This window comes from Electrona antarctica, assembly GCF_951216825.1.
Source record: "Electrona antarctica genome assembly, contig: scaffold_86, whole genome shotgun sequence".
Classification (NCBI taxonomy): Eukaryota; Metazoa; Chordata; class Actinopteri; order Myctophiformes; family Myctophidae; genus Electrona; species Electrona antarctica.
This window is the reverse complement of record NW_027637549.1, coordinates 105,784-119,208: the sequence shown is the minus strand read 5'-3', so window position 1 is coordinate 119,208 and position 13,425 is coordinate 105,784. Positions and strand designations below refer to the sequence as shown.

Here is a 13,425-nt window from a genome sequence, read left to right as displayed (position 1 = left end):
GACTATCTTAGCCAATGGGGATGGACTATGGGGAAACGGACAGGGCCGTATTGATCACATGACTATGGAGATAGTGTGTACCGGATGTATGGCTAAAATCTGTACGAGTAATGTAACGAAATGGGCTTAGCAAACATCGGCCTCCTTGTGGCGCTATAACAGGCCGTTCTGAAGAATTTGGGGCAAATGTTCTTCATTGGCATCCGTCGGGGAATGTAATAATCACAGTGTGGCGGTCCCTCCCCTCCCCCCCCCCCCCCCCCCCCCCCCCCCCCGCAGCACCCAGCCGCCCCCCCGCGGGGTTAAAGGTCATGCTCATCGAGGAGGACACGGCGTTGGCGTCGTGGAGAACGCCCGAGGAGAGCAACGTCCTGGTGACGCGCTACACCGTCCGCTACGCTAACCTCTACGCCGCCACGGAGGGACGCTGGAAGGTGCTGCATGTAGAGGGTGAGTCTGACCGCTACGCTAACCGCTATGCTAACTGCTACGCTAACTGCTATGCTAACTGCTACGCTAACCGCTAACTGCATGTAGAGGGTGAGTCTGAGCGCTACGCTAATCACTATGCTAACTGCTACGCACAGGGACCTGCAAGCTGAGGGCCCTGGAGCACAGTTCCATTCCAATTGTTAACACTCATACTGCCACCTGCTGGACAGACAGCCAACCTCAGACTGCCGAGCACTGCCGAGGCGATTTCAATGCTGCACAAGCCTGGCCCCACATCCTGTTTTTGGCGTCCATATTAATGCTAAATAAATAGCGTCAATGCTAGCGAGCTAAAATATAGCCATCCTTGTTCTAGAAAGCGCCAATGTTTCCATCTAGACCACCGGCCAATCAGCAAAGACCTCCGAACATTGCACGTTTTATCCGAACCACGGAGAGCTACGTATAGTCAGCCTGTATAATGGGAGGTGGACGGCAGCGCGGTTGCGCAACCCGGTCTAGGATCGCTAAAGAAGGAAATGCCAAGCCAAAATATCAGCGATCTGGTTTGATATCAATAATATAGCTTATCAGACGGAACATTACGCCAGAAGCAGTTGCTGGTTGGATTCCTTCTGACGGAACGTTACGTCAGTAGCAGCTAATCCCTTAATCCGGGCCTGGGGACAAGGCAGAGTTAACACATTCACCGCTTTTGACGTAGATCTATTGTCATTTAAAATAGCCTGGCCACCTGCCGTTAGTGTAGATCTACGCCAAATGGTCCCTTTATAGTGGTTACGATAGGTCGAGTCGTAACTCCTAATGCTACTTACATTAGCATTGGGTTGCTAGCAGGGCCGGATTTAGCCAGCCCAACTCAGGTGGGCAGTCGGGAATTGTAAGGGGGGCGACTCCACCGGCGCGGGTGGGGTGTCAAACCCACATTGTAATTGTCTATGTACCGTCATGTGGGTTTATTGTCATTAACCTAACCCTAACTTAACCCTAAACCGTCATGTGGGTTTATTGTAATTGTTCATGTAAAGTGTAAAAAGTGTCCTGTAAGTCCATATGGGCGGGGCTTCTTCGGAAGCATGACACTTAAATAAAGAATCAATCAATCGATCATGTAAACAAGGTTTATTCAAGGTTTATTCCACGGTCCATCGCCAACATACGCAGTAACGGTCGCGGTGATCCTTTGTGATCTCCGCGCGATAGAAGGATATCCGATCCGTCACAACGCACAATGTAAGTAACACAAGTAACATCCGGTTGCGGTTTGTGGCTCCTTCAAAATAAGGGTTGCACGGGAAAAAATACTGGTGAATTAATGCTGCCGTTAAGTAATTTAGACCGGAGGACGTGTGGAGCCGTCATAACTAATCCAACCGATGGATTGCTAGGACGTCCTTGCGCATTTTCATTGATATCAAACATTGATATCCTTCTGCACCGTACTCCTTGCTCGTTCACTTCCCTGTTTACGGCTCAGAAAGAATCCCTCGTATCTCCTAATCTAAGGAGCTCTCTGTGGTTTTGACCAGATGGATATACTAAGCTCCTAATTTCTGACTTCAACATGCCTCTCGTATGTAATCATAGCGAGGTAAGCAAGCAACATTATTTCTCCCGGGTTTTTGTCCGGAACGGAAGGGGGGGCCTTTCAGAGTAAAAGCTACCATATCTGCGCGGCACCCCAAGCTATTTTGAAAGAAATCCGAAAGCCGATTGTGCTAAAAGTTAATATGAATATTAATCTAATACTAATAATACTAATAATACTAATAATATTTCCACCAACAGGCAGTAACAGCATGGCTCTGCTGGAACACCTCACAGCGGGACAGACGTACGTGGTCAAAGTCTCCGCCTCCAACCAGCTGGGAGACGGACCCTTTAGCCTAGCGGTGGAGCTGGCCCCTCCCCCTGCCCCCCCGCCGCACCGCGGGGGGTCCCACCGCAAGAACCGACACTCCCACCGACCCCCGGACCACAGCCCCGCCCAGGACACCCCAGGTGAGACACCCCCCCCCCCCCCCCCCCCCCCATTTAAAATGTAGACATTTAGCAGACGCTCTAAAGAGAGAGAGATTTACAGCAAGCAAGGGATAATGTCTGGCTAGGTGGTCGTTGTAGGGAGATAATTCACCTCCTTTATGTAAGGGATAATGTCTGGCTAGGTGGTCGTTGTAGGGAGATAATTCACCTCCTTTATGTAAGGGATAATGTCTGGCTAGGTGGTCGTTGTAGGGCGATAAATCACCTCCTTTATGTAAGGGATAATGTATGGATAGGTGGTCGTTGTAGGGAGATAATTCACCTCCTTTATGTAAGGGATAATGTCTGGCTAGCTGGTCGTTGTAGGGAGATAATTCACCTCCTTTATGTAAGGGATAATGTCTAGCTAGCTGGTCGTTGTAGGGAGATAATTCACCTCCTTTATGTGAGGGATAATGTCTGGCTAGGTGGTCGTTGTAGGGAGATAATTCACCTCCTTTATGTGAGGGATAATGTCTGGCTAGGTGGTCGTTGTAGGGAGATAATTCACCTCCTTTATGTAAGGGATAATGTCTGGCTAGGAGGTCGTTGTAGGGAGATAATTCACCTCCTTTATGTAAGGGATAATGTCTGGCTAGGTGGTCGTTGTAGGGAGATAATTCACCTCCTTTATGTAAGGGATAATGTCTGGCTAGGTGGTCGTTGTAGGGAGATAATTCACCTCCTTTATGTGAGGGATAATGTCTGGCTAGGTGGTCGTTGTAGGGAGATAATTCACCTCCTTTATGTAAGGGATAATGTCTGGCTAGGTGGTCGTTGTGGGGAGATAATTCACCTCCTTTATGTAAGGGATAATGTCTGGCTAGGTGGTCGTTGTGGGGAGATAATTCACCTCCTTTATGTGAGGGATAATGTCTGGCTAGGTGGTCGTTGTAGGGAGATAATTCACCTCCTTTATGTAAGGGATAATGTCTGGCTAGCTGGTCGTTGTAGGGAGATAATTCACCTCCTTTATGTAAGGGATAATGTCTGGCTAGGTGGTCGTTGTAGGGAGATAATTCACCTCCTTTATGTAAGGAATAATGTCTGGCTAGGTGGTCGTTGTAGGGAGATAATTCACCTCCTTTATGTAAGGGATAATGTCTGGCTATAGGTGGTCGTTGTAGGGAGATAATTCACCTCCTTTATGTAAGGAATAATGTCTGGCTAGGTGGTCGTTGTAGGGAGATAATTCACCTCCTTTAAGTAAGGGATAATGTCTGGATAGGTGGTCGTTGTAGGGAGATAATTCACCTCCTTTATGTAAGGGATAATGTCTGGCTAGGTGGTCGTTGTAGGGAGATAATTCACCTCCTTTAAGTAAGGGATAATGTCTGGATAGGTGGTCGTTGTAGGGAGATAATTCACCTCCTTTATGTAAGGGATAATGTCTGGCTAGGTGGTCGTTGTAGGGAGATAATTCACCTCCTTTAAGTAAGGGATAATGTCTGGATAGGTGGTCGTTGTAGGGAGATAATTCACCTCCTTTATGTAAGGGATAATGTCTGGCTAGGTGGTCGTTGTAGGGAGATAATTCACCGACAGGGAGTTTAACCACCGATACCAAGCAGATATGGTTAAACTCCTTGAAGGTGAATTATCTATAACAACAATAGGTATGTTTGCTAGGCAGACATTATCCTGCTTATTACATAAATAAATACATTTATGTACCCAAAACACAACAAAACAAGATATGTCCTTGCTTGCGGTAATGAAAGTATTCCATGGAGAACAAGGAAGCGAGTTGATCAAAATAGAATCCATTTTCTCACTCAAATGTTTTCGAAAACATTTTTGAGAGCAATATGTAATATGTGGTTCTAGATATTTTAGATTTTAGCAGTGAGCCCAGCCCAGTGTCTCTGATGTCATCGACACTGGACTCACTTACTTCCTGGACTACATGTTGTCTCAGTAAGGCAGCCCCTCCCCCTATCCACAAGGAGGAGCAGTGCACCAAAGCATCATGGGAATTGTAGTCCAGTTTTTTGCACAATGAAGTGTAGTGTCCCTATAAGTGTGTATGCCGGCTGGCCAGTAGCTTCTTAAACCCAGTGTTGTCAGACGGTCTATACATTAACCCTGTGTGTTCCAGACGGGCTGTACCACATGGACCAGCGCAGCGTGACGGGCGTGGTTGTGGGCGTGGTCATCGCGTTGGCGTGCATCGTCACATGTGCTTTGATCCTCATCAGCAAGAGCCGGTCCGGGTAAACAAACCTCCTTTATATCCATGATTTACTAACAACCTCCTTATATCCATGTTTTACTAACAACCTCCTTATATCCATGATTTACTAACAACCTCCTTATATCCATGATTTACCAACAACCTCCTTATATCCATGATTTACCAACAACCTCCTTATATCCATGATTTACTAACAACCTCCTTATATCCATGATTTACCAACAACCTCCTTATATCCATGATTTACCAACAACCTCCTTATATTCATGATTTACCAACAACCTCCTTATATCCATGATTTACCAACAACCTCCTTATATTCATGATTTACTAACAACCTCCTTATATTCATGATTTACCAACAACCTCCTTATATCCATGATTTAATAACAACCACCTTATATCCATGATTTACTAACAACCTCCTTATATCCATGATTTACTAACAACCTCCTTATATCCATGATTTACTAACAACCTCCTTATATCCATGATTTACTAACAACCTCCTTATATCCATGTTTTACTAACAACCTCCTTATATCCATGTTTACCAACAACCTCCTTATATCCATGATTTACTAACAACCTCCTTATATTCATGATTTACCAACAACCTCCTTATATCCGTGATTTACTAACAACCTCCTTATATCCATGATTCACTAACAACCTCCTTATATCCATGATTTACTAACAACCTCCTTATATCCATGATTCACCAACAACCTCCTTATATCCATGATTTACTAACAACCTCCTTATATCCATGTTTTACCAACAACCTCCTTATATCCATGATTTACTAACAACCTCCTTATATCCATGATTTACTAACAACCTCCTTATATCCATGATTTACTAACAACCTCCTTATATCCATGATTTACTAACAACCTCCTTATATCCATGTTTTACCAACAACCTCCTTATATCCATGATTTACTAACAACCTCCTTATATCCATGTTTTACCAACAACCTCCTTATATCCATGATTTACTAACAACCTCCTTATATCCATGATTTACTAACAACCTCCTTATATCCATGTTTTACTAACAACCTCCTTATATCCATGATTTACTAACAACCTCCTTATATCCATGATTTACCAACAACCTCCTTATATCCATGAATTACTAACAACCTCCTTATATCCATGTTTTACTAACAACCTCCTTATATCCATGATTTACTAACAACCTCCTTATATCCATGTTTTACTAACAACCTCCTTATATCCATGATTTACTAACAACCTCCTTATATCCATGATTTACTAACAACCTCCTTATATCCATGATTTACCAACAACCTCTGGTCATTAAGGTCCACATAATGAGAGGTCTGCTCTGGTCATTAAGGTCCACAGAATGAGAGGTCTGCTCTGGTCATTAAGGTCCACAGAATGAGAGGTCTGCTCTGGTCATTAAGGTCCACAGAATGAGAGGTCTGCTCTGGACATCACAGGTCCCTCTCAAATGTTTGGTGCTGGTCCCCCGGCTACAGGTCCCTCTGTGCTGGTCCCCCGGCTACGGGTCCCTCTGTGCCGCCCCCCCGGCTACAGGTCCCTCTGTGCTGGCCCCCCGGGTCCTGACATCACAGGTCCCTCTGTGCTGTTCCCCCGGGTACATCACAGGTCCCTCTGTGCCGCCCCCCCGGCTACAGGTCCCTCTGTGCTGTTCCCCCGGGTACATCACAGGTCCCTCTGTGCTGTTCCCCCGGGTACATCACAGGTCCCTCTGTGCCGCCCCCCCGGCTACAGGTCCCTCTGTGCTGTTCCCCCGGGTACATCACAGGTCCCTCTGTGCTGTTCCCCCGGGTACAACAACTCTCACTATGTTTTCGACGTGCTAACACTGGCTGGTGGTGATGATGGTCTTGTCATTCTGTGTGACAACAGGAAGTCGTTCAATCCCAAGGCGGGGGGCATGGGGGGCATGGGGGGAGGACCCCCCACAGGGCGGGGGGCCGCGGGGGGCACGCGCCCCCCCGCCGGAGGTCCGCCCCGCCTCAGGCAGCAGCGTCCCGACAACGCAGAGGTCCTCGTTCCCATGATGTCACCGCAGCTCTTCAACCACGACAAGGTGGGTTATTAAAATTAGGCATTTATCAAACACTCTTAATCCCATCAGTCCCACACCCTACCCCAAAACCCAACCCTGAACCTAACCTCACAGGAAGCCACAGGTTAGTTTTAACCTGCCACACATGTTGGGAGCCACGGGTTAGTTTTAACCTGCCACGGGATAGTTGTAACTGGCAGCGCATGTCGGTGTTATCGGACTATTGCCTGCTGGACTGTTAGTATGTCTAATCTTTGAGTGCTTAGAAAAGCACTATAAAAAAATCAATTAATTAAATGATTAATCCATTATATTGTCGTCACTGTTTCAGGATGTGGTGGTCAGTGTGAGCGATGCGTCCGGCCAGAGGTGGCTCTTCAACAGAGACAAACAGCTTCCCAACAACCACCACGTAAGATCACAGAATGTGACCAGTTCAAATGTAGTTACAATTTACAACGTAGGCATTTATCAGACACTCTTAATCCAGAGCGATTTACAGTAAGCGAGGACAACACATGGTGATACATCACATTATAGAAATAGACATCTAGGATCGTTGAGTCTTTGCATATACGCCTGTAAGGTGGTCGAGGCTAGGGGAGGGGCTACGGGCTAAGATGGAGTCTGAAGAGGTGGGAGTTTTCAGACTACGGTGGAAGATTGGGAACGCAATGGGAAGTTAATTAATGGGAAGTTAATTCCATAGTTTGGCAGCCAGACTGTACTGCATAGAACAGTAATACTCATACCTGCGTACTGTACAGTAATATAGTAATACTCATAACTGTACTGTACAGTAATATAGTAATACTCATAACTGTACTGTACAGTAATATAGTAATACTCATAACTGTATTGTACAGTAATATAGTAATACTAACTGTGTATTGTACAGTAATATAGTAATACTCATAACTGTATTGTACAGTAATATAGTAATACTCATAACTGTATTGTACAGTAATATAGTAATACTCATAACTGTACTGTACAGTAATATAGTAATACTCATAACTGTATTGTACAGTAATATAGTAATACTCATAACTGTATTGTACAGTAATATAGTAATACTCATAACTGTATTGTACAGTAATATAGTAATACTCATAACTGTATTGTACAGTAATATAGTAATACTCATAACTGTATTGTACAGTAATATAGTAATACTCATAACTGTATTGTACAGTAATATAGTAATACTCATAACTGTGTTGTACAGTAATATAGTAATACTCATAACTGTGTATTGTACAGTAATATAGTAATACTCATAACTGTATTGTACAGTAATATAGTAATACTCATAACTGTGTATTGTACAGTAATATAGTAATACTCATAACTGTATTGTACAGTAATATAGTAATACTCATAACTGTATTGTACAGTAATATAGTAATACTCATAACTGTATTGTACAGTAATATAGTAATACTCATAACTGTATTGTACAGTAATATAGTAATACTAACTGTGTATTGTACAGTAATATAGTAATACTCATAACTGTATTGTACAGTAATATAGTAATACTAACTGTGTATTGTACAGTAATATAGTAATACTCATAACTGTACTGTACAGTAATATAGTAATACTAACTCTGTATTGTACAGTAATATAGTAATACTCATAACTGTATTGTACAGTAATATAGTAATACTCATAACTGTATTGTACAGTAATATAGTAATACTCATAACTGTGTATTGTACAGTAATATAGTAATACTCATAACTGTATTGTACAGTAATATAGTAATACTCATAACTGTATTGTACAGTAATATAGTAATACTCATAACTGTGTATTGTACAGTAATATAGTAATACTAACTGTGTATTGTACAGTAATATAGTAATACTAACTGTGTATTGTACAGTAATATAGTAATACTAACTGTGTATTGTACAGTAATTTAGTAATACTCATAACTGTATTGTACAGTAATATAGTAATACTAACTGTGTATTGTACAGTAATATAGTAATACTCAGAACTGTATTGTACAGTAATATAGTAATACTCTTAACTGTATTGTACAGTAATATAGTAATACTCATAACTGTATTGTACAGTAATATAGTAATACTCATAACTGTACTGTACCGTAATATAGTAATACTCATAACTGTACTGTACAGTAATATAGTAATACTAACTGTGTATTGTACAGAAATATAGTAATACTCATAACTGTACTGTACAGTAATATAGTAATACTCCTAACTGTATTGCACAGTAATATAGTAATACTCATAACTGTATTGTACAGTAATATAGTAATACTCATAACTGTATTGTACAGTAATATAGTAATACTAACTGTGTATTGTACAGTAATATAGTAATACTCATAACTGTATTGTACAGTAATATAGTAATACTAACTGTGTATTGTACAGTAATACAGTAATACTCATAATTGTACTGTACAGTAGTATAGTAATACTAACTGTGTATTGTACAGTAATATAGTAATAATCATAACTGTATTGTACAGTAATATAGTAATACTAACTGTGTATTGTACAGTAATATATTAATACTCATAACTGTATTGTACAGTAATATAGTAATACTAACTGTGTATTGTACAGTAATATAGTAATACTCATAACTGTATTGTACAGTAATATAGTAATACTAACTGTGTATTGTACAGTAATATAGTAATACTCATAACTGTATTGTACAGTAATATAGTAATACTCATAACTGTATTGTACAGTAATATAGTAATACCCATAACTGTATTGTACAGTAATATAGTAATACTCATAACTGTATTGTACAGTAATATAGTGATACTAACTGTGTATTGTACAGTAATATAGTAATACTCATAACTGTATTGTACAGTAATATATTAATACTCATAACTGTATTGTACAGTAATATAGTAATACTCATAACTGTATTGTACAGTAATATAGTAATACTCATAACTGTATTGTACAGTAATATAGTAATACTAACTGTGTATTGTACAGAAATATAGTAATACTAACTGTGTATTGTACAGTAATATAGTAATACTCATAACTGTATTGTACAGTAATATAGTAATACTAACTGTGTATTGTACAGTAATATAGTAATACTCATAACTGTATTGTACAGTAATATAGTAATACTAACTGTGTATTGTACAGAAATATAGTAATACTAACTGTGTATTGTACAGTAATATAGTAATACTCATAACTGTATTGTACAGTAATATAGTAATACTAACTGTGTATTGTACATAAATATAGTAATACTAACTGTGTATTGTACATAAATATAGTAATACTAACTGTGTATTGTACATAAATATAGTAATACTAACTGTGTATTGTACATAAATATAGTGATACTAACTGTGTATTGTACAGAAATATAGTAATACTAACTGTGTATTGTACATAAATATAGTGATACTAACTGTGTATTGTACATAAATATAGTAATACTAACTGTGTATTGTACAGTAATATAGTAATACTAACTGTGTATTGTACATAAATATAGTGATACTGTGTATTGTACAGAAATATAGTAATACTAACTGTGTATTGTACAGAAATATAGTAATACTAACTGTGTATTGTACAGTAATATAGTAATACTAACTGTATTGTACAGTAATATAGTAATACTCATAACTGTATTGTACAGAAATATAGTAATACTAACTGTATATTGTACAGTAATCTAGTAATACTAACTGTGTATTGTACAGAAATATAGTAATACTAACTGTATATTGTACAGTAATATAGTAATACTAACTGTGTATTGTACAGAAATATAGTAATACTAACTGTGTATTGTACAGTAATATAGTAATACTCATAACTGTACTGTACAGTAATATAGTAATACTAACTGTGTATTGTACAGTAATATAGTGATACTAACTGTGTATTGTACAGTAATATAGTAATACTAACTGTGTATTGTACAGTAATATAGTAATACTAACTGTGTATTGTACAGAAATATAGTAATACTAACTGTGTATTGTACAGTAATATAGTAATACTAACTGTGTATTGTACAGTAATATAGTAATACTAACTGTGTATTGTACAGTAATATAGTAATACTCATAACTGTACTGTACAGTAATATAGTAATACTAACTGTGTATTGTACAGTAATATAGTGATACTAACTGTGTATTGTACAGAAATATAGTAATACTAACTGTGTATTGTACAGTAATATAGTAATACTAACTGTGTATTGTACAGAAATATAGTAATACTCATAACTGTACTGTACAGTAATATAGTAATACTAACTGTGTATTGTACAGTAATATAGTGATACTAACTGTGTATTGTACAGAAATATAGTAATACTAACTGTGTATTGTACAGTAATATAGTAATACTAACTGTGTATTGTACAGTAATATAGTAATACTCATAACTGTATTGTACAGTAATATATTAATACTCATAACTGTATTGTACAGTAATATAGTAATACTCATAACTGTATTGTACAGTAATATAGTAATACTCATAACTGTATTGTACAGTAATATAGTAATACTAACTGTGTATTGTACAGAAATATAGTAATACTAACTGTGTATTGTACAGTAATATAGTAATACTCATAACTGTATTGTACAGTAATATAGTAATACTAACTGTGTATTGTACAGTAATATAGTAATACTCATAACTGTATTGTACAGTAATATAGTAATACTAACTGTGTATTGTACAGAAATATAGTAATACTAACTGTGTATTGTACAGTAATATAGTAATACTCATAACTGTATTGTACAGTAATATAGTAATACTAACTGTGTATTGTACATAAATATAGTAATACTAACTGTGTATTGTACATAAATATAGTAATACTAACTGTGTATTGTACATAAATATAGTAATACTAACTGTGTATTGTACATAAATATAGTGATACTAACTGTGTATTGTACAGAAATATAGTAATACTAACTGTGTATTGTACATAAATATAGTGATACTAACTGTGTATTGTACATAAATATAGTAATACTAACTGTGTATTGTACAGTAATATAGTAATACTAACTGTGTATTGTACATAAATATAGTGATACTGTGTATTGTACAGAAATATAGTAATACTAACTGTGTATTGTACAGAAATATAGTAATACTAACTGTGTATTGTACAGTAATATAGTAATACTCATAACTGTACTGTACAGTAATATAGTAATACTAACTGTGTATTGTACAGTAATATAGTGATACTAACTGTGTATTGTACAGTAATATAGTAATACTAACTGTGTATTGTACAGTAATATAGTAATACTAACTGTGTATTGTACAGAAATATAGTAATACTAACTGTGTATTGTACAGTAATATAGTAATACTAACTGTGTATTGTACAGTAATATAGTAATACTAACTGTGTATTGTACAGTAATATAGTAATACTAACTGTGTATTGTACAGAAATATAGTAATACTAACTGTGTATTGTACAGTAATATAGTAATACTAACTGTGTATTGTACAGTAATATAGTAATACTAACTGTGTATTGTACAGAAATATAGTAATACTAACTGTGTATTGTACAGTAATATAGTAATACTAACTGTGTATTGTACAGTAATATAGTAATACTAACTGTGTATTGTACAGTAATATAGTAATACTAACTGTGTATTGTACAGAAATATAGTAATACTAACTGTGTATTGTACAGTAATATAGTAATACTAACTGTGTATCATAACTGCAGGTGGAGAACCACGCCCGTCTGTACGAGGCCGGTAAGACGGTTCTGTGCTTCGACGATCGCTTGGCCGACAGGACGGTCTGTGGGGGTCCTCTGGGTCCTCTGGGACCCCCGCTCCGCTGCGACCCCTCGCAGAGCGGCGGCGAGGAGACCAGCGGGGAGACGGGCGACTCGGGACACTACTCCGGCAACGAGGAGACGAGCGACGAACGCCGCCGCTCTCCGTTCTCCAAACCGAGAGGCCGAGAGGAGGATGGGCTCTCGTCGGACACGGCCCTGCAGTTCTTACAGCCTCGCTGCCTCCCCGTGGAACCCCCAGACCCCTCGGACCCCCCGGGGCCGCCCCACCCTGCCCGGTAACCCCTCCCCTCTGCCGGGCCCGTCCTGAGGAGAGGACGGGGGGACGGACGGGGGGACTCGTCCGTCCCTCCAGGCTGTGGGACGTTGGTCTCTCACAGAGCGATTGAAGGACAGTCGCGGCATCGCTGTTCGCTTCATCGGGCCACGTCTTCCGCGCACGCACGCACGCACGCACGCACGCACGCACGCACGCACGCACGCACGCACGCACGCACGCACGCACGCACGCACGCACGCACGCACGCACACCTCTAGTGGTGAATAGTGACGAAGCCCTGAACCGAGGTTTATGGAATGCACTGGAGTCTATGGGCATTGATGAGGTTTATGGAATGCACTTCAGTCTACGGGCATTGATGAGGTTTATGGAATGCACTGGAGTCTACGGGCATTAATGAGGTTTATGGAATGCACTGGAGTCTACGGGCATTAATGAGGTTTATGGAATGCACTGGAGTCTACGGGCATTAATCGTCACCTCACGTGAACGACCGGCGCCGTGTTCTGACCCCTCCCTCAATGACACAACTCTCCTGCAATGGCTCTGGTCTCGTAGCCAGCCAATGGG

The 13,425-nt window shown here is 39.5% G+C and overlaps 1 protein-coding gene across 1 annotated transcript in view; it reads left to right on the top strand.

Moving 5' to 3' along the window:
* Window positions 1–12,857, top strand: part of LOC306918838 (protogenin B-like) — a gene marked incomplete at both ends in the record, with an annotated part of 65,542 nt that extends 52,685 nt beyond the window's left edge. The window contains 6 exons of the mRNA XM_079531693.1: window positions 280–450; window positions 2,242–2,454; window positions 4,574–4,688; window positions 6,575–6,758; window positions 7,069–7,149; window positions 12,501–12,857. Coding sequence (XP_079387819.1) covers window positions 280–450; window positions 2,242–2,454; window positions 4,574–4,688; window positions 6,575–6,758; window positions 7,069–7,149; window positions 12,501–12,857 — 1,121 coding nt within the window. The remainder of the gene's footprint in view (window positions 1–279; window positions 451–2,241; window positions 2,455–4,573; window positions 4,689–6,574; window positions 6,759–7,068; window positions 7,150–12,500) is intronic.
* Window positions 12,858–13,425: the final 568 nt, after the last annotated feature.